Genomic DNA, 21573 nt, shown 5'->3' with positions numbered 1-21573 from the left:
TTAGTGCAAGGTGTTTTCCATTATATTGAACTTTCATAATAGTCTGCGGGCACTTATTTGTAAATCTGGGCTTGTTGCATGAGTGAATACTAACTGCTGTTATTCACCTTGCGTTTTTTATGTTAGTGATTCAAAGATATTTAAAGTACGCCATAGACATGGTGGATTTGATAGCAGAATTACAGACGTTTCAGTTACTTGTGAGAAAATGGTTAATTCTAAATTAATTTCTTTGAAGCCTGCCTGGAAATATGTTAGGCCCCGTTTTGTGAGGAAGGCTGGCATCCTGCTCCCAAATCAGTTGTTTTGTTGCTGGTGTTCTGTGCCTCTGTCTGGATGACTGACCATGAATAATGATGTCAGAGAACTGAAATGTGTAATTTCACCATCCCCAGCATGAGATCTGTTGCTTCACAACGTATTGCTGTGCCTGTATTTTAATTCTGTAAGGTTTACAGGTTTTCGCCTGTGCTCATCCTCTAAGCCTTCCTCAGCTGCTTTTGTTCATTGGTACAGAGTATCAGCAAGAGTTTGTTTCAGCAACTCCCACTTTCTTGGCAAGGCTAATACAATCCTACTATATATTCATTCTTTTCATTTCATTCTTTGTCTCAAACCTTTGCTCTCATAAAGTCTCCCCGTCTTTCATTCCAGTGTTTTGCACCACTGAATTTTCCTCTGACTTTACCACCTTCATCTCGCCTACTTAACCCTATGGGACCTTCTGAAGACAACTGCATGTGTTGCTCTTTAAAATCTGTGCAGTGAAAAGTGCATGCCTGGCATGTATGAGTGACAACATGTGTATGGGGAGGGGTTGCTCTGCCTAGTGGTGTCCCAATATACATGCTAATAGTAAAAAGACACATTGCCATATTTTGAGTTGCATGCTTGGCTGGATATGCCAATTAAACTCTGTATCCTAAAAAGGGGTGTATCAAAGTGAGAGGGTGATGTAAAAACAAAATCTGCTCTCCCTTCGATGTGAACAATTACAAGACTAATTATCTATGTTCTATTTAGATTTTTGTACTTTAGTTAAATGCATCAGCCTTTAAGCAAGTGCCATTGGAACATTTGAGTTTTGGCGTAGGGAATGATTTGAAACAAGACTGTGATTAGATGACCCTTTTATTTTCCTTTCTAAGCAAAGTGTAAGAGCCACAATATTAACCAGAATTGGTGTCTGTGAATAGGTAATTTAAACAAACTGAGGAAGGCTGCAATCATTTCAAGTGCTCTGTAAGTAAGTTTGTGCACCAATCATTGAGTCCCCCTAATGGTTCAGGTGGATTACTACAAGTAAATAAGCTGGGCTTGTGCAAGACACAAATAACTGTAGACAGCATCCCGGACACATTGCAAATAGGGTCCTATTGAAGAGAATTGGGGAAGGGGATGTGGAGATATGCCAAGCTATAGCTGTCACTCTTGTTTAAAACTACATGCCCCATAGAAAATGCTATGCCTAAAATGGTTAGGGCAGGAGCCAGAAATCCAAATTTTTGGACTCTCTTTCTAGCCTTTAGAGAGGAAGTGAGGAATGATGTCCATTTCTACATCCTTTATTGATATTGTGCACACATTAATTGCACCCTTGGCTAATTAGAAATAGATTGGTGCAGACTGAAAATCTCTACTAAAAAAAATAAATCTTACTTTCAAAAATAGCTTTAAAATCTTGTGTTTGCTTCAGTTTGCCATTTAGTCCCATATTTTTCTTTATTGTCTCTGGCAAAATTGAAGAAAATAATGTCACTATAAAAGAGGAAGGAACAGAAATTCCAGCACTACGGCTTGTTCCAGTGAAAACACATATTACGTTGGTTGTCTCACAAAGAAAGCATTTCATTTTTTAAATGATGGTTTAATCCTTCTGGAGCAATTTGAGGTACTTAGGTAGTAGGAGCTGGGTGAGTGCAAAGTAAATAGGTGCCAAGAGGTATGGCAAGAGGTGCCTGCAAAGAGGCAGGTGTGAGGAGGATTTTGTGGGTATGGCGGCAGTGGCGGCAGCGCATGTAACAGGGAGATGCTGAATGGTTGGGGTAGAAGCTGGGGAGAGAAGCTGGGCCAGGGGCATAAAGCAAACATCATTAGAAAAGACAAAGATAAGAAGCAAACAGAGCAGCCAAGCCTGGCATTAAACAAATACTCTGTCAAAACACAAAAGCTGCATTTAAATCATGCAAGGAGGCCTCCCTGGAGCAGGAGACCACAGAAGTAAGGAAAGAGGAAATACACACTTGGCGACACCCTCCTGCCAGCCACTGGGATGGCCAAGAGACAGCGAATAATCCACATAAAGAGCTAGAAAGCTTAGCGTTTCTTTCTTCAGATGCTGTCAGAAGCACCTTTCATAGATTTTTCCTTCCTGGGATTTCTGTGTGAAGTTTTTCCTAGACAGCTTATGAAAATGCAAGTGGGATTTTTAGGAAGAATCTGTGAACATCGCTGCCCATGTAGTGGCCTCATTTGGTCTCCATTTCCTTTCCTGCCCTGTGCATATAAGCAAGTCAATGTCCTGTTGCCAGCTATGGATGGTTAGTGGTACCCATAAAACACTGAATGGGTGCTAAGCGAGCCTGAGTTTGGTTCTGTACCTCTTGGTGATCAGAAGAGCAAGCCTTGCTCTTAAATGATTTGGTTTTTAGCCTGTTTTTATTGTTCTGTGGTGCTTAATGTTTTGCTTTATAGTTTCTGCTAGCATTGTACACACTTGCGCCAAGGTTCTGTTTGGATGAAGAGCAGTTCAGAAAGTTTGTAAATAAAATAAATGATAGAAGCAGTCCACTGGGTAGGGATCAATGTCAAATGGGGAGACCCTTGCAACCAAAATCCATCACTGCCATATTTTGGGGCAGAATGGGGACGATTTCCCAGTCTCATTATGGCCCTCATGAGCCACATGCAGATAACGTTCTCGGGCTTCATCATCTGGCCAATAGCAGCATGGCCACACTAATGAAACAGAGGTAGAATTTTTCCCAGCACAGGTTTGCAAAAGACGTACGTGCTCATCTGCTGATTTCAGCGCCGGAGGGTGTCTGCCTTCAAAGCAGTTTCAGTGGAGACCAAAGAGAAAAGGCCGTCATTTTGTAACAGAAGCAGATGTGGTGTTTCCAACAGTAACCAATCCCATACAGGATTTGCTGTACCAAAAACAAAACAGGAGGCCATAGCATTTTACAGGGAAAGCTTGACCTTATTCTCTTGATTTCTTCATTGGGACTGTCTTTAGAGACGGATTCACTTCCTGCCTGAGATTCCCTTTGTGGAACTCAGCGAGCCATTTAGGCATGCTTTCTCTCTCATGCACACACACACACACACACACACACACACACACACACTTGTGTGATTCCTGTCTGGGGTAAGCCCTGAGGCAGGTCTCTCCTCACAGATGATCAACCACAGAGCTCATCTGCACCTCACACTGCAGCAGCATCAATGCCACAAAAGGAGAGAGGGTTATAAGGCACTTCAAATGTCATCGTAAAGGTGGTGCAGAAGAAGAAACGCTATTCAGTACTCTGTTCTGAGAGCAGCAAAGCAAATCCCCAAGCCATTTCATCAGGCTGCTATTCAATTCCCTGAAAGTGTTACCAAGTCCAAGCCATGATGCCATGTGAAAACCCTCAAGCTCTTGCAAAGCTTGTGCAGAGCTTCCACAAGCAAACAGTGCCATGTAGAAGGGCCCTTACCTTGATAATTGGCATAGTATTTACCTATTGGAAATGTGTGCCAACATGCCACAAGCATGGCAAGACTGAGCAAGATGCAGTGTTTGGGTTTTTACTGCTCGTAAGCATGCCTGATATGTGATGACCATTAACCTTACTGTTAGATGATGTGGTCTTACTGAATGCAGGAAAGAAGTTTCCTCTGTTGCTGAACACTGTTTAGCGATAATGAACACATTTTCAAGTGGTACACGGGCAACATCAAGTCCCATATAATTCTAGCCTGAACTGCTGTCAGTTATAACAAAAATGGAAATTGAGGCCTTTCTTCTCATGTCTGGAGAACAGGGGCACTAGGAAGGGACAATTGCATTGTCACAAATATTCAGGTGGGTAAATAATAGAAGGAAGTCGATGGGGAGGAGGAATGGGTAGGCTTGAAAAATACTGTAGCCAGTATGGGAAGAAAAAGTCTGATGTATTGAGTATCCAAGAACTGTAACACTTTCGAAGGTGGGGTTTTTATTCCCCATCTCTCTCTTTTGCCTTGTTGTCTTGGCCAGCTCTTTTGTTTATACGGCCCCCGTTCGACCTTTTAAATTGCTGTTAATGTTTTAGCGTAACGAATTAGTCTCTCATCACGAATCAGGACTCGAAATAAAAAAAAAACCCTCCGAGGCCAACATCCTGAAATTGGGGTCATTCTCATTTGCAAGGCAGAGAATCTGAGAACCTTAATGCAAGGAAATTTATTCAAAGGCAGAGCCCCGACGTGATTAGGCCCTTTGTAATTATAGCTCGGAGAGATTCCACTCCAGCCTCCTGCCTCCCTCATGGATTAGCAAGTGAGTCGGAAAAATACACAGGATTTAATTAGAGGCAAATTAAAATTGGTAATGAAATAGGGGCAGTAGCAAATGGCAGGGAGCTGGAAGGGGGGAAAGGGAGCTAGTATCTCTCGGGGCAACACTGCCTGTGTACGTGCATTTTCTTTATTTTACATTTAGAAATGTAAAGATGGGCAACACAGAATAAAGAGGAAGGATGGGCTGTGTGATGGGAGGGGGGAAGGCTGAGGATTTCCAAGTAGGAGCTGGCATTGGCAATTCATTTCCCAGCACGATATTTAGTTTCCCTCTCCCTCCCTTTTCTCTACATTTAGCCAATAATGAGCAATTACGTAGGCTGGTTTGTGGAAGCCCAGCAACCATTCTCAGTTCACTTCCGTGGGAGGTGAGAACAAGACACACAATCACAAAATGGCTCTTCCATGGAAGCTTTGTTAGCAAGTGTCCCAGAGAATGGAATGGTGTGGTCCTGCTGATCTCAGAATAACAGGACTGAAACATTTTTCATAGCATGCTCTGCTGGAATGTCACACAGTAGCCCTCTCCTTCTGCATTTTTGACCAAGCCTTTTCCCAGCTGCTGTTGGCATTTGTTGATCCCATCAATTGCCCTTGAAGGAGAGGGGCTCATCTTCTGCTCTCACTGCTGGTTTGTGCTGCTGAGGGTACCTCAATCCCAGCTGTGATGTTTCACAGGTATGCGAGCACATCCCTGCTGTTGTGAGGAGGTGGCTGGGACCAATCATGATTAGGATGAGACGACGTGATAACTGATCAGGAGGTGGTGCTGACCCAGGCAAAAATCTAGCTGAGTAATACGGCATAGGAGCATGTACAGTAGAGACAATACCCAAAATATCTAGTTATTACCATAAAGAGCAGATGGTTGTCTTCAGAAAATGGTAGACCGAAAGCATCATCCCCCATTACACAGAGAGACAGATTTTCAGGTTATCTGTAGCAGGTTGCTGACTAATCTGTAGGAGACTGGCTGCTAACAGAGGTATCAGCTGGAAGCGTTGCCAAGAGGGCTGTCTAGCAGAAGGTCTTCACGTGTTTCAACATCATTCTTTATCTTCTTTCTGTCCTCCCTGCAGAACGCCGTACGCCACAACCTGAGCCTACACAAGTGCTTCGTCCGAGTGGAGAATGTCAAGGGAGCCGTCTGGACTGTAGATGAACTTGAGTACCAAAAGAGAAGGCCACCAAAGATGACAGGGTGTGTCAGACAGCTTTCCAGGCAGCCTCCATGGAAAGAGGAGTGCTGCAGTTAAATATGAGAATGGCTGGGAGTATGCAAAGCTCATCTCATGGGGGGGTGTACATAGGAGGGGAGCAGTGGGGCAGCAGCTTCCAGCAACATGTTTCTCATCTGTGCTGCACACTCAGAGGCAGAATCATGAAAACAACCTGGCAGGTTAGGACCAAAGGTCCACCTGTGTCATCAACTGTGCCCTGGCAGATGTTACTGAGAAATTTGCACACAAGGCTTGAAGGCAACAGCTGTCCTCTGAATTTGGCAGTATACCGTGTCTGAACATACATCATTGCTAACACGTGTAGATAAATACCCAATGAATTTGAAGGGCGGAGGGGAGCTTTTTAAGCTAGTGACAACCACTGGTAAATCTTGTGGCTATGAGTTCTGTAAATGAATTAGTATTTTGTGAAGGAGTAAATATTCCTCTTCAAATGATTGGGATATAATCCCCATCTATTGTCCCTGAGGTAAGCTCAGAAGTGGCTGAGAGGCCTGAGTTATTATCTTCATTCCTGCAAGATTTCCCTATGAATTTATTCTTTTCAGAACCGTATTTTAGCTTTTGCTTCACTGATTAATATGTTTATTGCCTGTGCCAGTTTTCAGAACTGAACTTTAACATTGCACACTGCTCTATGATTATCACATCTCTCTCTGTGTGTGTTCACTACTGCAAAGATGTACATTTAGAAGTATGCAGTGCTTGGAAATATGGGTTCATGTTCTCTACCTGCAATGAGACAACAACCCTCTTGTCAGCAAACATTATGGTTGAAGAGGCATTCCCTCTTTACTTTACAAAGGTTCATTTGAGGATGGGGCAGTTGTATGGAACTGTCGCATAAACATCACTGGCTATTTCCAGCCAAAGGAATAATTTTGTGAAGAGCCATGCGAGACATGTAAAATGACATATTTTCACTTTAACCTTTTTATCAGTAAATATTATTGGGGTACCAATGATAGTCATCCCTTTAAATTTATACGAACAAAACTGCAATCCTGTACAAACTTACAGCATGTATGATAGCTTGCCAGACGACATCCTTGGGAAGAGGAGTACAATCCTGTTCAGCAAGCTGTCAGACACAGTATAAGTTTGTATAGGATTTCCATGTAGTAAGCTCCATTGAACACAAAGGAACATCTTGAGTAGACAACCATAGGATACTACTGCAAGCATCATAGCAGTATGTAGCAGTAGCATTGCATGCACATAGGAGCATATTTCCACAGCCAAAAACATTCACTTACCACTAGTGGAAGCTGCGCAGGCAACAAACAGGGCACCACTGGTGGTATTCCATTTCTGGTATTAGCTCTTGTAACCATAGAAAACCTGTTAGTGTATTTATATACACAAACAAGAAATGGGGGAGAGAATAGATTAAAAGAAACCCCTAGCCCTTCAGATTAAAAATCTCTGACAACTGTTGCAATGTTTGTTCAAGACATGTCTAAAATGAAACAGCACAGACTACAGCAGAGCCTAGGACACAGTTGTTAGGGGTGGCTAACCTGTGCTCTTCCAAATGCGGTATTCTTAACTCCCATCAGTCCTAGCTAGTATGGCCAATGGTCAGGCAAGATAAGATTATAGTCCTGTAACCTCTTGAGGATTACTGGTTAGTCACTCCTCATCTAAATATTTAGATTGTAGTAGATGGAGGGGGAATAACATGGGACTGGTTACCATCTTCCAGCCACAGTAGGGCATATTTTCAGACACTGAAGAAAGAACCACCATTATCATTTCCCCATAAGATGTAGTGATGGCCTCCAGCACAGATGGCTTTAAAGCAGGATTAGAGAAATTTATGGAGGATAAACCTGTCAGTGATTACTGGCCATGAGAACTATGTTCTACTCCACTTTTGAGGGCAGTATGCCTCTGAATGGCAGCTGCTAAGAATCACAAGCAAAGAAAACACTTTTGCACTCAGGTAATGCTTGCAGGCATCCCATAGGCATCTGATTGGCTACTGTGAGAACAGGGTTCTGGACTAGATCAGTCTTTGGTCTGATCCAGCGGGGCTCTTAGGTTCTTAACACTGGCAGCAACTATTGCAGCTGCTCTTCCATAGTGAGTCTATTTTTGCATCTTGTGCTTAGATAATAATGCTAACAGCTGCTTCTTTTGTTTACAGGAGTCCAACTTTAGTCAAAAACATGATTTCTGGCCTTAGTTATGGAGCACTTAATGCCAGCTACCAGGTATGACCCACCAATGAACAAGTTTTATAGGTAATATTACTCCCATTAGAGAGAGCCATCCCTTGTTGAGAGAGTGCTGTGTTCACAGTTCATGTCCAACAAAGCAAGCTCCCACTCCACTGGTTCCTCATAGCAATGTGAGTATAGAAATAAAATAAAATATAGAAATCAAATGCATAAAAGGTGGTTTTTGTTTTAGTTTTTCTGTTTCTCTTATCGCATGATAGCCAGTGTCCTTTCCCACAAGATATATTGGAGAACCAGAACAACCTAAGCAATCCCACTCTCCACAGTCATGTGAGAGCCCTCACTCCAAATGGGCCAGAAACCCACTTTACTGTTTGTTGCAGTAGCTCACTAATGTCCTCCTAGGCAATGTAAAGACCAATTGTTTTGGCAATAGTTGTAAGGAGTAAAGGATAGCAAATGGCAGAATATCTAAATAGCCTCGTTCTCCCTCTTCACAGCTGAGTGCCTTGCAGGATGTTAAATGAAATTGTCCTTTCAGCCTCCCCTCTCAGTAGGTTGGTAGACTAGGGTGTTGAAGGTCTATGGATAGGGAGAGGGTCCAGATATGGAATAATTGTGCAGGTATCATTAGGATGATTACTGCTGAGGAACCAGTGACCTAGCACTATTTAACAAGTCCCCTAAATTAGACTTCAGAACTCTCTTAACCAATGAAGTGGGTACGCTGAGCTTCCTCAGCACACACAAAAAGCTCACCTTTCTGACATCTGAGTTTCATTCCCATGATTGTTGAAGGAATAAAACCAACACAGGAAAGTTTATTAATGAGATTTTACAAAAGTATTTTAGTTGCTTTTGTTGTTACTTTTGTTCCTTGATTCATTTCATGCTGTGAGATTTAAAAGTGGAGCATACATTTCCATTTCTGTACACTGAGCTGTTGTGGAAGAAAACATAGCCAGATGCACTTTAAGTACTTGGGGAAAGTAATTTCTATTTCTCATTACCTATATAGAACTAGAGTTGTTTTGTAAACCTGTCATTTTTTATTTTTTTTTTGGAGTATTCATTAACTGTATTCCCACCCACAACACACCCACTAAATTGGTCTTTATTTAAGGAATGATATTGTGCTAGGCTATTTTTATTACTTGCATTTTGACTTTTTAGGCAGCCCTGGCTGAGAGCAACTTCCCTCTGCTGAACAGTCCCACGATGATCAACACAAGCTCCACTAGCGGCATGCTACATGTCGGCCATGATGATGTGAGCAGCACTGTGGAACAAGTCAACAGTAATGGCAGCAATAGCCCCAGGCTTTCACCACAGCAGTATAGGTAAGTTCAGACTTGCCTTTTTTTCTCTGTAGGCTTCCTTCCAGGCAAAAATGAATTGGAGCTCTGGTAGCTCCTGCATTTTGGGCTCCCCTAGAAGTGCAATGACAGATACAGTAGTCTTTAAAATGCAGACATTGAGTTTTACCCTGCTGCTTGTGTCAGTGGGGGGGGGGGGAGATAGCCCTGGGGTTCAAAACGGGCTTCTTGGGAATGCTAATGAATTTACACCAGATTTCCAGTTAAAGAATACTTCATTTTCACATCAGAACCCTCCTTCAACACACAGTGGTACAGTACCTTTTGGCAAGGTATAATGTCAGCATCACTGTTGGATAAGAGCCTGAGTGAATACTGCCTTACTCAGACGTAGTAAACCAGGCATAGGCAAACTTGGCCCTCCAGATGTTTTGGGACTACAACTCCCATCATCCCTGACCACTGGTCCTGTTAGCTAGGGATGATGGGAGTTGTAGTCCCAAAACATTTGGAGGGCCGATTTTGCCTATGCCTGTAGTAAACTACAGTGGTACCTCCGGTTGCGGACGGGATCCGTTCCAGAGGTCCGGCCAGATCCCAAGGTTTTCACAACTGGAAAGACCACTTCTGTGCACGCATGTGTGGCGGAAGAGTGCTGCAAAAACCCGGAAATATACTTCCGGGTTTGCTGCTTACGTATCCCGAAGTTTACATAACTGGAGGGATACGTAAGCGGAGGTACAACTGTATCTAGAGTGGGTGGGTGGGTATAGGAGCCACACATTCAATGTTCAAATGTCAAATCATTGATTGTAATGACAAGGGCTTTCAGACCCTGTAATCATCCTCTGAGGTCCTTCTTCATGTGCCTCCCCCATGAGAGGTCTGGAGGGTGGCAACACAAGAATGGGCATTTTCTGCAGTGGCTTCCCATTTGTGGAATGCACTCCCCCAGGGAGGCTCGCCTGGCGCCTTCATTACCTATCTTGAGGTGCCAAGTGGAAACGTTTCTCTATAACCAGGCCTTTTAAATGTGTTTGTGGGAGGAGGGTTATTGGTTTGTTTTTATTACGCATTTTGTGTTTTTATGTTGTAAACCACTCTATGATATTTGGATGAATATTCAAATAATAAATAAATAATCAGCATTAAAATTCATCTGGGGAAACATTAACATCAAGTTAATCTGGAGATTGCAATGATAATTGCCATAAAACGCCCCCAGCCCATGTAATTGATCCAAATGCTGCGAAGATTTCTGTCCCAAGGGAAACATGTTTAGACTCGAATATTTGGGATCTTGAAAAAGTCAGGACTAATGTCCTTTCAGCCAAATGTTCAGTTTCTGCCCTGCTTCTTTTCCTAGTAATCTCCTGAATGATCTTATTTTCCCTAGTAAAATTTTGTTCTAATTCTGTTTGATTTCTCCAACTGTCCATTCTGCAGCCACCAAGTCCATGTGAAGGAAGAACCAACTGAGACAGAAGATGACAGCAGACCTGTTTCTCTCATGGCAACAACCAATCAGAATGTGACAATTCCTGATGACAGAGACATGGAGGAGGAGCTGCCAGTGGAAGACTTGTCTTAAGGGCCCTCCCTCCTCACCTAGGCCCAGCATTTCCCCAGAGACAAAGCAATGGCTCCCACCTCAAGGTGACCTTCAGCGTTATCTTGTTTAAGGCACTTCTGCAAAGCAAAAGGGTTTCCTTGGGTCTACCCATTGCTGAAGGCACACACTTCTTTCCCTTCCTTACATCCCAGTGACTCTTAACAGACATTCACAGAGGGGGATGTGCAAAGAAACAAAAACCAGAGTTGAGCTTTTTCTTTAACTTTTTTATTATTTTATAACTGATAAACGAGGATGGTAGGTTGGTTCTGTCCGAAGACTTCTTTGTTGCCTTCCCCTGCTCCATCACCCCATTCTCATGGGGATAAAAAGAAGGTGTCTCGTATTGTCTGCTCTGTGTTTTGTCATTTTCAGCTCATATGCCATATTGTTTCCACAAATCAAGATTTTGGAAGCATCCAGTCCAGCAGGGGGCAGCATCCAAGCCATGGGCTTCTGTGAATGTCCCCCACTTTCCCATGGAAAGCATTTCCAGTAACCTGCCAGTTTATCCCACTGAGAACTTTGCACTAGGAGGAATGTTTTTTCACGCGCACACACTTAGCATATATGCATACACAACTCACACACACCCTAGCACCATTTCAACGTACTGGAACAGCAGTTTGAAACTAGAACCCTACAGTGGCCCTGGTGTTATCCCAGCTTCTGCTCATTTCCTGAATGAGAGAGAAATGGAAAAAAACCGAGCTGGGTATAAGGAATACACTGTAGGTCAACAAACAGCCAAAGGGTCTCTCACTGCCACACATAAAACCACTCGGTTATTCTTTCTCCAACCTGTGTTTGTGCCCCTGCAAGTTCAAGAAGTAGCCTTCTTACCAGTCATGCTTGACAGCCAGACTTCAATCCACAAAGCTTTATTCACCACAAAACCCAGGGATGAATATCCATTCCGCGCCATCACATACTGTGAAAATTTTACCGGAAGCCAACAGCCAGGTGATTGGACAGCAAGCTGCTGGGGCCCAGCATGAGACTGAATTCAGGGAAAGACTTTAACTTCTGCAAGACAAACCTTTTGCTTGCTGCTCCCAGCTTCCATTCTGTCCCTTCCGTTTTCACCCATGCTGGGATAAGGCCAGAAAGCATGACTCTTGGTTGCTCATGTGGGAGTGAAGAGGTGGGTAAATGGGAAGGCCAAGTATGCGAGTGGAGCTGACTTAGCAAAGCCAGCAAAATCTGAAGCACTTGTGGTGGGGGGAGGGGGAAGTGGGGACAGGCCAATGTATGTGGCTGTAGAAAACCAAGAGCCGGTTGACCATGCAAAACTCAAAGCAATATAAATGTAAGGTCAACAAACTTTTTCCTTTGTGACCAAACACAGCAACGCTATGATGAAGCACTCATTTCCTTCTAGACCTTAGCTTGTCTAGTGGAAATATATCCAACCACACAATTGGTATGCTAGCAATTAGTTCCTAGATGCCAACTATTTTGGAGGGGGAACAAAAGTTTCCAAAACGTTACAGTAGGATCTAGTACATTTTTCAGGTGAACAAACAGTGTTAACCAAAAACCCTTCCCACAGCCTTTTTATTTTATGTTAACTCATTGTCTGATGCCTCAAATTAGAATTTCAGGACGGAGAGGCAAGAGGATATTCCAGGAGCTCTTCCCGGCAGAAAAAAATAATGGTTTCCAAAGGCTCCTCTCCCTCTACTTCCATGAGAGGGCAACTGAAAAGCTCCCTCTTGGTGACCAAAAAATTGTCTTGGCCATTGTGGGACAAGGGATGCAGTGGGTCAAAGAAGTTGGATACTGGGCTTTTGAGGAGCCTCTAAAGCAAGCTCATGTGTGTCCACTCTCCAGTAAATCTGTGTAACCTAGGGCTTATCCACACTTCCTTTTCCCCTGTGATTTCCAGTCATGGGTCCAAAAGGTTCTTATTTTTTGTCCCACTGCTTCCTTCACTAGGAAAACCGGTTTACTGCTGAATTGGAATAAACGCTTATCTACAGAAAATCCAATAGATGGGGTTTACCGATTCAGCAGTAAACAGCGGGTTTTCCCGGGAAAAGCTGTGGAACCCATTCCTATTTTGTGCCTAGAAATCATGGGACAAACGCAAGTGTGGATGACCCCCACATTAAGGGTTTAATCAAGATACAGGAGTTTCATCATCACCTTTTGGGAAAACAAGCTGGTACTTGGCCACACCTGGATGATTCCCAAACCAGCAAGAAATTGTGTTCTGTATGCAACCCTTTATGTTAGAAGAGTAAGCTGCCATAGCCATGCTTCACCACTGAAGTTCAGCGTAGCTTAGCTTGCTGGATGCCCTCCCCAGACTAAGGCCCCCAAAGACATTGGAGCAAAATAGTCATGATTAACTTGTCTTAGGATTCCTTTGCACCATTCTTTGTTTCATTATTAGGTAATTCCCCCCCCCCCCCATTGTTCAAAGCACCATCTGGTAAAGTGAGGGGTGATACCATCTGGGTAAGGAAGAGAGCTAACCTACTCAAAATGTTGTCTCTTTAGCCTGTATGCACCATTGCGCCATTTATCTCCAGCACAGTGCATTTTAATGGTGTTAAAATTCTTCCTTAAAGTCTCCTTTCACCAGCTGGCAGACCATGATAACAATCCCTCCTTCTTCTTTTCCTTAATTCCCAAGCTTAGCTTAAAAGGTTACAGTAAATCAGCTGGCACTTCTTGTGCCTTTTTGCCTCCACTCTACCTCTTCTTAAGTGTACAGAATGACACATTAGTTCTATACAACCCCAAACTTACGTTTGTAGGTGAATGGTGATTGGGATCAGACCTCTTAACCAAGATCAAGTTCTCTCTCTCTCTCTCTCTCTCTCTCTCTCTCTCTCTCTCTCTCTCTAAAAAAAAAAAAATGCTCTCTGATTAGTCTCTGCAACAGCTCTAAAACCACCTAGCAGAATCATTTGAGTCTGTTTGCTCAATTTTGCCAGTGGAATTACCTCCTAGAAGGATCTCTGGTGGGTTACACTAGAACAATATATCTTTTTATTAAATTCTGGAACACCATGCACTATGATCTCTAGTCACCTTCTTGGCCAGTCTCCCCACCCCCTTGTGTTATTTTTTCTAAATAAGTTTGCTGATGGAAGGGAAGCCTGCTCCTCAAGTCACAAAGAACAGAGATTGATGTTACCCCATGTAAGCCTTATCTAAGCGATTGTATTTGTCCATGTATGTAACACTCAATACTTCCTCTCTAACACTTTCCTTCTGAAACTTCATATTGAGTAGTGCGCTTAAGTGACCCAAATTTGTATCACACCTAGACAAAAATGAAAAGCAGTAAAGATATATAAAAAGCTTCCCACCCTTCCTTCCTTCTTTCTTTCCTTCCTTCCTTCCTGAATCATGGCTGCAAGAATAAAGAGATGCCACAGTCCTCACTCAGAAAACCACCAATGCTTGGTTCCTGGAGTCTACACTACAGGGCTCCACTGAGCATGAATTCCCCCTACTCAGCTTCCTGACTTCTCCAACCGGCAGAGCAAAATTGGAGTTTATTATCTAGATTAATTGAGGGTAGTTGCTCTGGTTTGATGGGAAGTGGACTGTATACCTATTGGAAGAAAGAGGGGCCATCTTTAAGCTGCAGTAAGCTGGAGGTGATCTTGCTTAAGGGATGTGAATCAAATTTAAGAAGCTTTAAATAACCTTCCCAGAGAAACTATCCATTGCCAGTGAGTGGCTGGCTTGGCAAAGCCTGCAGATACAGTCAAGACGGACTGCAAGAGCTGAAAATACCTCAGAACCTTTTGACTGTCTATCCATCCCTCAGGGCCCAGCTCAACTCCAGAAGCAGCTTGAGGAAAATGTTCCCATCCTTAGTTTGAGCAGAAACACACCACACCTCACTTCCTCCTTGGGACCATATCTCAATGCCTCCCTAGTGCCCTCTTCAGAATGCTTTACAATTGGCTTAACCGTTGACCAAAGACCTTTCTTAGACAAGAAGCATAAACCAAAACACTTTTTTGTTTTAATTTTTGTTTGGTGCTTTTATTCTGACTTATCCCAACTGGCATAGGCCAAAAAGAAATTCACAAAGATCCTGCACCCCTTTAGCCCTTTTGTCACTTTCTTTTGATTTTAAGTTATTATTTAAACCAAAGTTTACAGGTGCTGTTTTGTACACTTCTAATGAAGGTAGACCAGAATCATGGATTGCTGCTTTATGTTAGTCATTTGCTTTAATAAGGGTACGCCGTTGAGCCTAGAGAGGGTTTGCATTCCATGGGTCTCTCTTGAACCTGCTTCTGTCTCTCTCACTCCCCTTTTCAGATCATAGCTTCCTTCATTTCAGCTGTTATCAGAGGTGGTTTGTGCAGTTTGGGATTCTTCTCTTTGTTTTCAGCAGTCGTTCTTTCCAAAGTTTTGTTGTCCTAACCCCTTTCCTCATCATCCAAAATGATTGGGAGCCTTGTCAGATCTCGAAGGCATTGTCTGAGTAGCATGTGTTTTGAAAAGCTCACAGCAGATTCATTGTAGCCACTCAAGGTATTGAGTCAATTAACACATTCACATAGTGTGAGATGGCAGAATTTTGGGCCGCATGATTTCAGACTGCAGGGGTGGGGCTGTTGTGGACATATTTTTAATGCTCCCATACATTGAAAATGTTTTGTGTTTTTTTAACTCCCTGCATGTAGTAAATTGCATGTAGGAAATGTGACTAAACACATAGGGAGGGATTCACCTAACAAACTCCATCAGCTTGTGCAACAGGGCTTCCTGCCTCTCCCCATGCCTCTAAAACTGGGTTGGAAGAATCCCAGAATAGTGCATCATTCCATCTGTCAAGGCAGAACATCTACAACAGCGCAGCATTGAATTATACCCTCTGTCTTCTCCCTGATGTACTAGTTTAATATAAACTGGATGATTATTTTTACATGACAGAGGGTTTGCTTAAGTTTCCTGTAGTCTGAAATGATTCCTTCTGGAATTCTGCCACCTTATTCTATTTAATGTGTAGATCAACTTTGCAATAAGATATTTATTGGATCTTTGTCTTACTCCATCATGATCCATGTACTACTGTAGTATGTCAGATTGCTTTGAAAACAACTCTGGAGCTGAGTGGTTATACCCCCGTGTTGTTTATCTTACCCCTTGGTATTCTTTCTCCATCAGTTCCTACCAAGTTCCATCAATTTGAACTCTTCAAAGATGCTACTTTTCTGCCTCAATGACCTCAGTCTGTTTTTCTCCTACCTGGTACAATAACTTGTGTTAGGCACCTGCAGCTGGTCCTGGGGTGCCCAGTATATGCGTTCTGCCAGTATTACAGTGGTGTTACCTGGTGCTGTACTGCCAATATCTGAACTGTAACCATCCTCACTTGCGGGAAGAGGTTCTCTTTAGAAATATAACTGTCTCTGTTTAAATCAAAACCTGTGCCTCACTGTTTGGGTTTGTTCAAGTTGACTCACTTATTGGAGGGGCCCAAGAAAAGGGAGCATGATGGTCATAGTTAATATATTAAATGCCCATTATCTCAAACCAACTGGAGGCAAGGAATGGAGCATCTAAGGCTGAACTTGTTGCTGCAGTGCTGGGCATATGGCAACCAGTTTATACTTTTGGTAGAATCAAATGGTAAAACTTCCTGGACTGGAATGCTTTGGGCCACAGGTGGAGGCAAAGGTGGTTGTTTGCCCTGTGCAGTATTTTCCCCTCCATTATAAAGCCAAACAAGTGCCACCACCCACCCACATCCTCATGGTGCAGTCCAGGAAAAGCTTAACCATGATTCTGATGAATATAAAAACTGGCCCCAAGTTCTGGACCTGGAGCAGCAATAACAACCTCAGTGGCTTGCACTGTCATAGAGAATCTAGTCTTGACTGAGAATCTTGATTAACTTGGTGGGACACTGCCCACTCATACCACATAATCCATACCTGATTGGGCACTTACTATGACTCCAGTGAAAGTAGGCAGGAGCCATTGCTATCTTATAGGTACAGAGGATGCAACCTTTCTAGAGACCCTGGCATGCATGTACATAATTTGTAAGACAATTTGGCTTTTGACCTAGAACGGAGCGTCTCCAGTCTGTAATGTGCTGCTAGCCATTTCTGCCAGTTATAGCTCCTCCCTGCCTAGATGTGACAATATTAATGTGTGCATCCCACAGGGTAACTTTGGATCTTAATTCTCGCTGCAGCAATAAATCTGTGTCTGGAGTTGCACCACTTCAGAATGCAGGTAGGACAGGAGATCATGAGAATGCAGCATTTCCATGCACATAGAAAACTAGTTGTTGGAAAGAAAGGTTCTCCTTGACATCTGGTTGTCTATATGGGCAGATCCCCCCCCCCCAATGAAGGAGCATTCAGACACATGAAGTAGTCTATCTCAGACACAGATTCCTTTATCCCTGTGAGAACTATACTATATTACTACTAATTATGGAAGGAATTTGTGTGTGTTTATCTGTGTTATTATCTTATTTAGTTTCTCAAACAGTGATTCCTACCCCTCCAAATGCCAGAAGGGCACTCCCCACCCCCACCCCCTGCTATGTTGCAACCCACTAGCTTTAATACATTGGATGTGCTGTCCAAACGTCACTGCTTTGTATGTTACAACCAGGATTTTGCATCAGAATTGTCAGTGTGCGGGGTGTATGCATATTGGTCACTAGGCAAGTGGCATAGTTTTAAATCTCTTTGGATTTTCAAATCCACCCCTGGTCCTGAAGGGAGCCAGTGTACATGTGAGCTGGATAATTAAAGAGGAGGTTTGGGGTGTCAGGGGTATCATTCTCTCAGTCCTCCAAACTTCTGTGCCCTGCAATTGTTTCAATTTCCATGGCTCAAGTCAAAACCATCCTCTCTTGGCTTGGTTCATTTTTTCTTGTGTTTCTGACTTCCCCGGCAAAAGCTATTTGAACCAATATATTAATTTCACATTGATTGCTTCTACAGCTTTCTAATTTTCAGTGGTAACGCACTGTCCCAATGAAAGAAATGTACCACAAAACTAGAGTGGTTCTGATGTTTGGTTGCTTTAAGATTCTGCCTCATCTTTTATACACATAAAGGAGTGCCATTATAATAGAGTTTCCCCATGACTCATGGGCTTGCCTGTGTATAAAGCTGAAAAGATTATTACTTGCAAAACAGCAAGTCCTAAATGCATTCATATCAATAACAGGATTCCCACTGACTTTACTGGGCAACTGATCAGGATCTTCCCTATCCCTGCTCTTTCTAGACACAACTTTAAGAATCTTTACAGGTGCTTGATTAATAACAGGACACTGAAGAAAGACTATAGTTCAGTATCACTGAATCCATGCTGTTCGCTACAGCTATTCAATTTGTAGTCTGTTTGCCCTCCAACAGCTTGAAGTGTGAAACTTGCTCCTGTTTTTTGAACTGCTTGATTGAACTACTATGGCTTCAGTTGGCATAATTTTCTTTTGATGCTGCCTTTCATTTAAATCTGACTCAAGCTACCTGACCAGGATCCTTTCTTATGCCCAGGTCATGGCTTTGAGTGTCTTCTTACTGTGTTTTCCTGGGTTACAGGGGGATTTCCCCATTCCTCTAATGTTTACCTTTCTGTGAGAATTCCTTTGAAAAGGGTTTCAGCCTGGCAACACCAGCTCTTCATTGATGGACAACAATGAGCATAGTTGTTAGGATGTGAGCAACTGCTTGACAAATGGTTAGATCTGCGCAGCCCTTGTTATTGAAGTCAGTGTGTTTCGTTACACTGGTTTAAATTCAGAAAAAGTTAATGATCAAGCATTCCTAGAGAAAGAGCAAATCCAAATACTGTTGAGATATTGTTTGTCTTAGATTAATATAAATGTGTTTAGAATAAGCTTGGGAAATCCATATTGTTCCTTCTGGCCTTCCCAGCAAAATCAAAAGTAATGATGACTGACTGAATTCTCTGCCCAGAATTGTACAAAATGTATTCCAGTGCTGCGATTTCATCTGTAAGGTGTTCTTTCTATTCCGCTGTTGCAAAAAGTTTTCTGGCTGCAGGTTAAACATCTGATTTTTTTTATTTTATTTTTTTTGGTCTTCTGCTCAAAATTGAATAATTCCCGTAATGCCATATTAAAAACATCAGCACCCATATGTAAATGCAATATATGTACCAACAGAAAATGAATCTATGGGATCTTCTCTTAATAGTTAAGGCATCCATGCAATTTCTTTCACCTCATCAAATGTGCCCATTTACTGTTGTTCCATAAGTCATTTTGGAAGAATAGTTTACCACAGAGTTTCTTTTTGTGGCTTTAAGCTCTTGTAACTTTGTTCAGTGTCCTTTAGTCCTCATCCTCCGTTCATGAAAAGTAAGTATGGCTGGCATGAGACTTGGAGGGTTCTCTTCTCTTAAGCGGGAAATATCTTGGCACTTAACTTTCCCCAAGTTTAACTGCATTAGGTACATCTGTTTTTTGCACAAATAACTTTTCACAAAACTCTGTTTCATTCAAACTACGTATAGTACTTGTGTGTTTTATGGTTTTTGTTGTTACCTCAAAATGGCTTTTAAAGGGGTAGTGTGGGAAAGACCAAACCCAACTTGTGGCAGGATAGTATCTGTATATATTGATATATATGCTGGTTAAAAACCTACTAAAATTAGTTTATTGTTGTCTATTTAACTATCCTGTGATGAAACTAATGCAGGGAATATTTTAGGAAGGTTTTCCCCCCCTTATTCTGGAATTTAGGAAGCCATTCTTGTATCTCTCTTTGACTTGACTTGGATGCTGTTCCAGTTCTTTATGCTGTCTTTGGTTTGTTTTCTTTCTGAAAATTAGGTTGTAGAAATGGTGAGGGTGGGAAGAGAGAACCCGTTGCTTAAAAGAAATTGGGATACTGATGTAATCATTTCCCTTTCCTTCTCAGTTCCTCAAAGTTGGGAGAAGTAAGAACAGAAGCAAAACACATTTTATTAAACCAAAGGTGTGTGTGTTTCAGTTTTGTATGTTTACATAATCTTTAATAGGTATATTTCAAGGGGAGAGATACAAAAATCCCACTCAGAAAAACCCACAAGAGCCTGTTCTGTTTATCCATTCTGTAGATTTTCAAGTGTTTGACTCCACATAAATGTGGCCACTCTGCATAATTTGCAGAGGTTTTGTTTTAGTTTTTTCCTTCTTCAAATTTAGACTATTCCAAAGTGCTGAAGGATTTGTCAAATGGGAGTCTTCTTATTGCTCATTGCAATGGGGCTGTTCTTCTGTAGGAATGAAATACTGGTGCCCCATTGGCCTGTTGTTCACTTTAACCATTTGCTATTCGGAGCAGCTTTCCTGTTAACCTTCCCAAAGAGTTGAGGCTCAGCTTCTCTGAGCTTTTCACCACTTGGCATTCTTGTCTTCCAAATCTCTCACTGAATCTCAGGTGGCAGAAAAATCACCCAGGAAACAATGACTAGTGACTTTCAAACCGTATCAGCTTAGCAGTTTGGCATGAGCCAAGGGGTCACTGATCTCATTGAATGGAAATGGGGAGGTTAACATGTCTCCTGAAATGACCTGATTTGCTAATTTGTAATATTTAATTTTGCCTCCAGGGGCTCCTCCTTCTTAGATCTTCTCTATTGCAAGTGGATCTGTTCTCCCTCATCCTAGTACCCAACATACAGTGGGAGGGTAGGGAACTGTGGCATGTCAGCACTCTGTTGTCTTTTCCTTTTCCTGGTACCCAGGAAGGTGCAAGAAAGGGGCAAGACATGCAGTGACCTTTAATATTGTGGGTTTTTCCTTCCTCACATTTGTTGGTTTGATGTGATCATCCTTTTAGCAGGTGGCAAGTCAGTGTGAAGGGAAAGGTTACTGGGGAGGGGGAAGGATGTCTGTAAACCTTTGATCCATCCTCCTCCTACTGCATCACACTGCCATATTTCCACCCTGTATAAAGGAAATAGCATTGCTGTGTATTTGTACTCTGGACTTCTGTGTGTCTGCTCTGGCAGACGGTAAACCCTTGTACAGTAGATCTAGCTGCATGTAATCTGTATGACAATGGCATTATAAAATGCAATAAAATTAAATTACCTATGAGGTGGTTGTGACTCTTTAAAAAATGCACTCTTCTCTAGCTCCTCTAAAATGGAACATTATCCATTTTCCATGTAGCACTTTTGTTTGCTTTTCCTTACCCTACTGAATATATTCTCACCTTCGTTTGGCAGTTTAACACTCCTGTGCGCATTAGCAACAGGGAACCACTTTCCCCCATATGTTGTGCTTCCATTCAGCCCTGTTCTGCAACCTCAGGTCTACTTAACTGACCCTGTGTCCTCAATCTGTTCTTCTGGAAAATGTGCATAAAGAAAAATAACATTTTGCACGAGCCCCCTTGTCATTGGTAATATAGCAACTGCTTTGCCCTGAGATCACAAATTGAAATATTAATAGATGCAGATCTTTTAAGAGGTTAAATGAATTATGCTTTCTGACTGCTTTTTGTTTCATTGCACCATTTGAATCTGACATCCCTAATTATTTACAGTTCTGGCTGGTCTTTCCCTCAAAGCGCCTCTCCAATCAGCATCTTAAAGCTGGTATCTCTCTGCTGGATGGAAAATTAACCCCATGCCTAGAGCTCCAAACTACTTAAGGCCAGCCTGACTTTTATGGTGCAAACAAACAATAGTTCTAAGACCACCTACCAGCACCT

At 42.4% G+C, this 21573-nt stretch overlaps 1 protein-coding gene across 11 annotated transcripts in view; it reads left to right on the top strand.

Annotated features, from left to right (window-relative positions):
• Positions 1-20954, top strand: part of FOXP4 (forkhead box P4) — a 155271-nt gene extending 134317 nt beyond the window's left edge. For all 11 annotated transcript variants that reach the window (XM_083744983.1, XM_083744978.1, XM_083744982.1 and 8 more), the window contains 4 exons: positions 5625-5746; positions 7936-8002; positions 9143-9309; positions 10732-20954. In XM_083744983.1, the coding sequence (XP_083601109.1) occupies positions 5625-5746; positions 7936-8002; positions 9143-9309; positions 10732-10876 (501 nt within the window). In that variant the 3' untranslated portion in view covers positions 10877-20954. The remainder of the gene's footprint in view (positions 1-5624; positions 5747-7935; positions 8003-9142; positions 9310-10731) is intronic.
• Positions 20955-21573: the final 619 nt, after the last annotated feature.

Source organism: Podarcis gaigeae (genome assembly GCF_964106915.1).
Source record: "Podarcis gaigeae genome assembly, chromosome: 6".
NCBI classification, from domain to species: domain Eukaryota; kingdom Metazoa; phylum Chordata; class Lepidosauria; order Squamata; family Lacertidae; genus Podarcis; species Podarcis gaigeae.
Note: the sequence above shows the minus strand (reverse complement) of the source record. Positions and strands in the feature narration are given on the sequence as shown.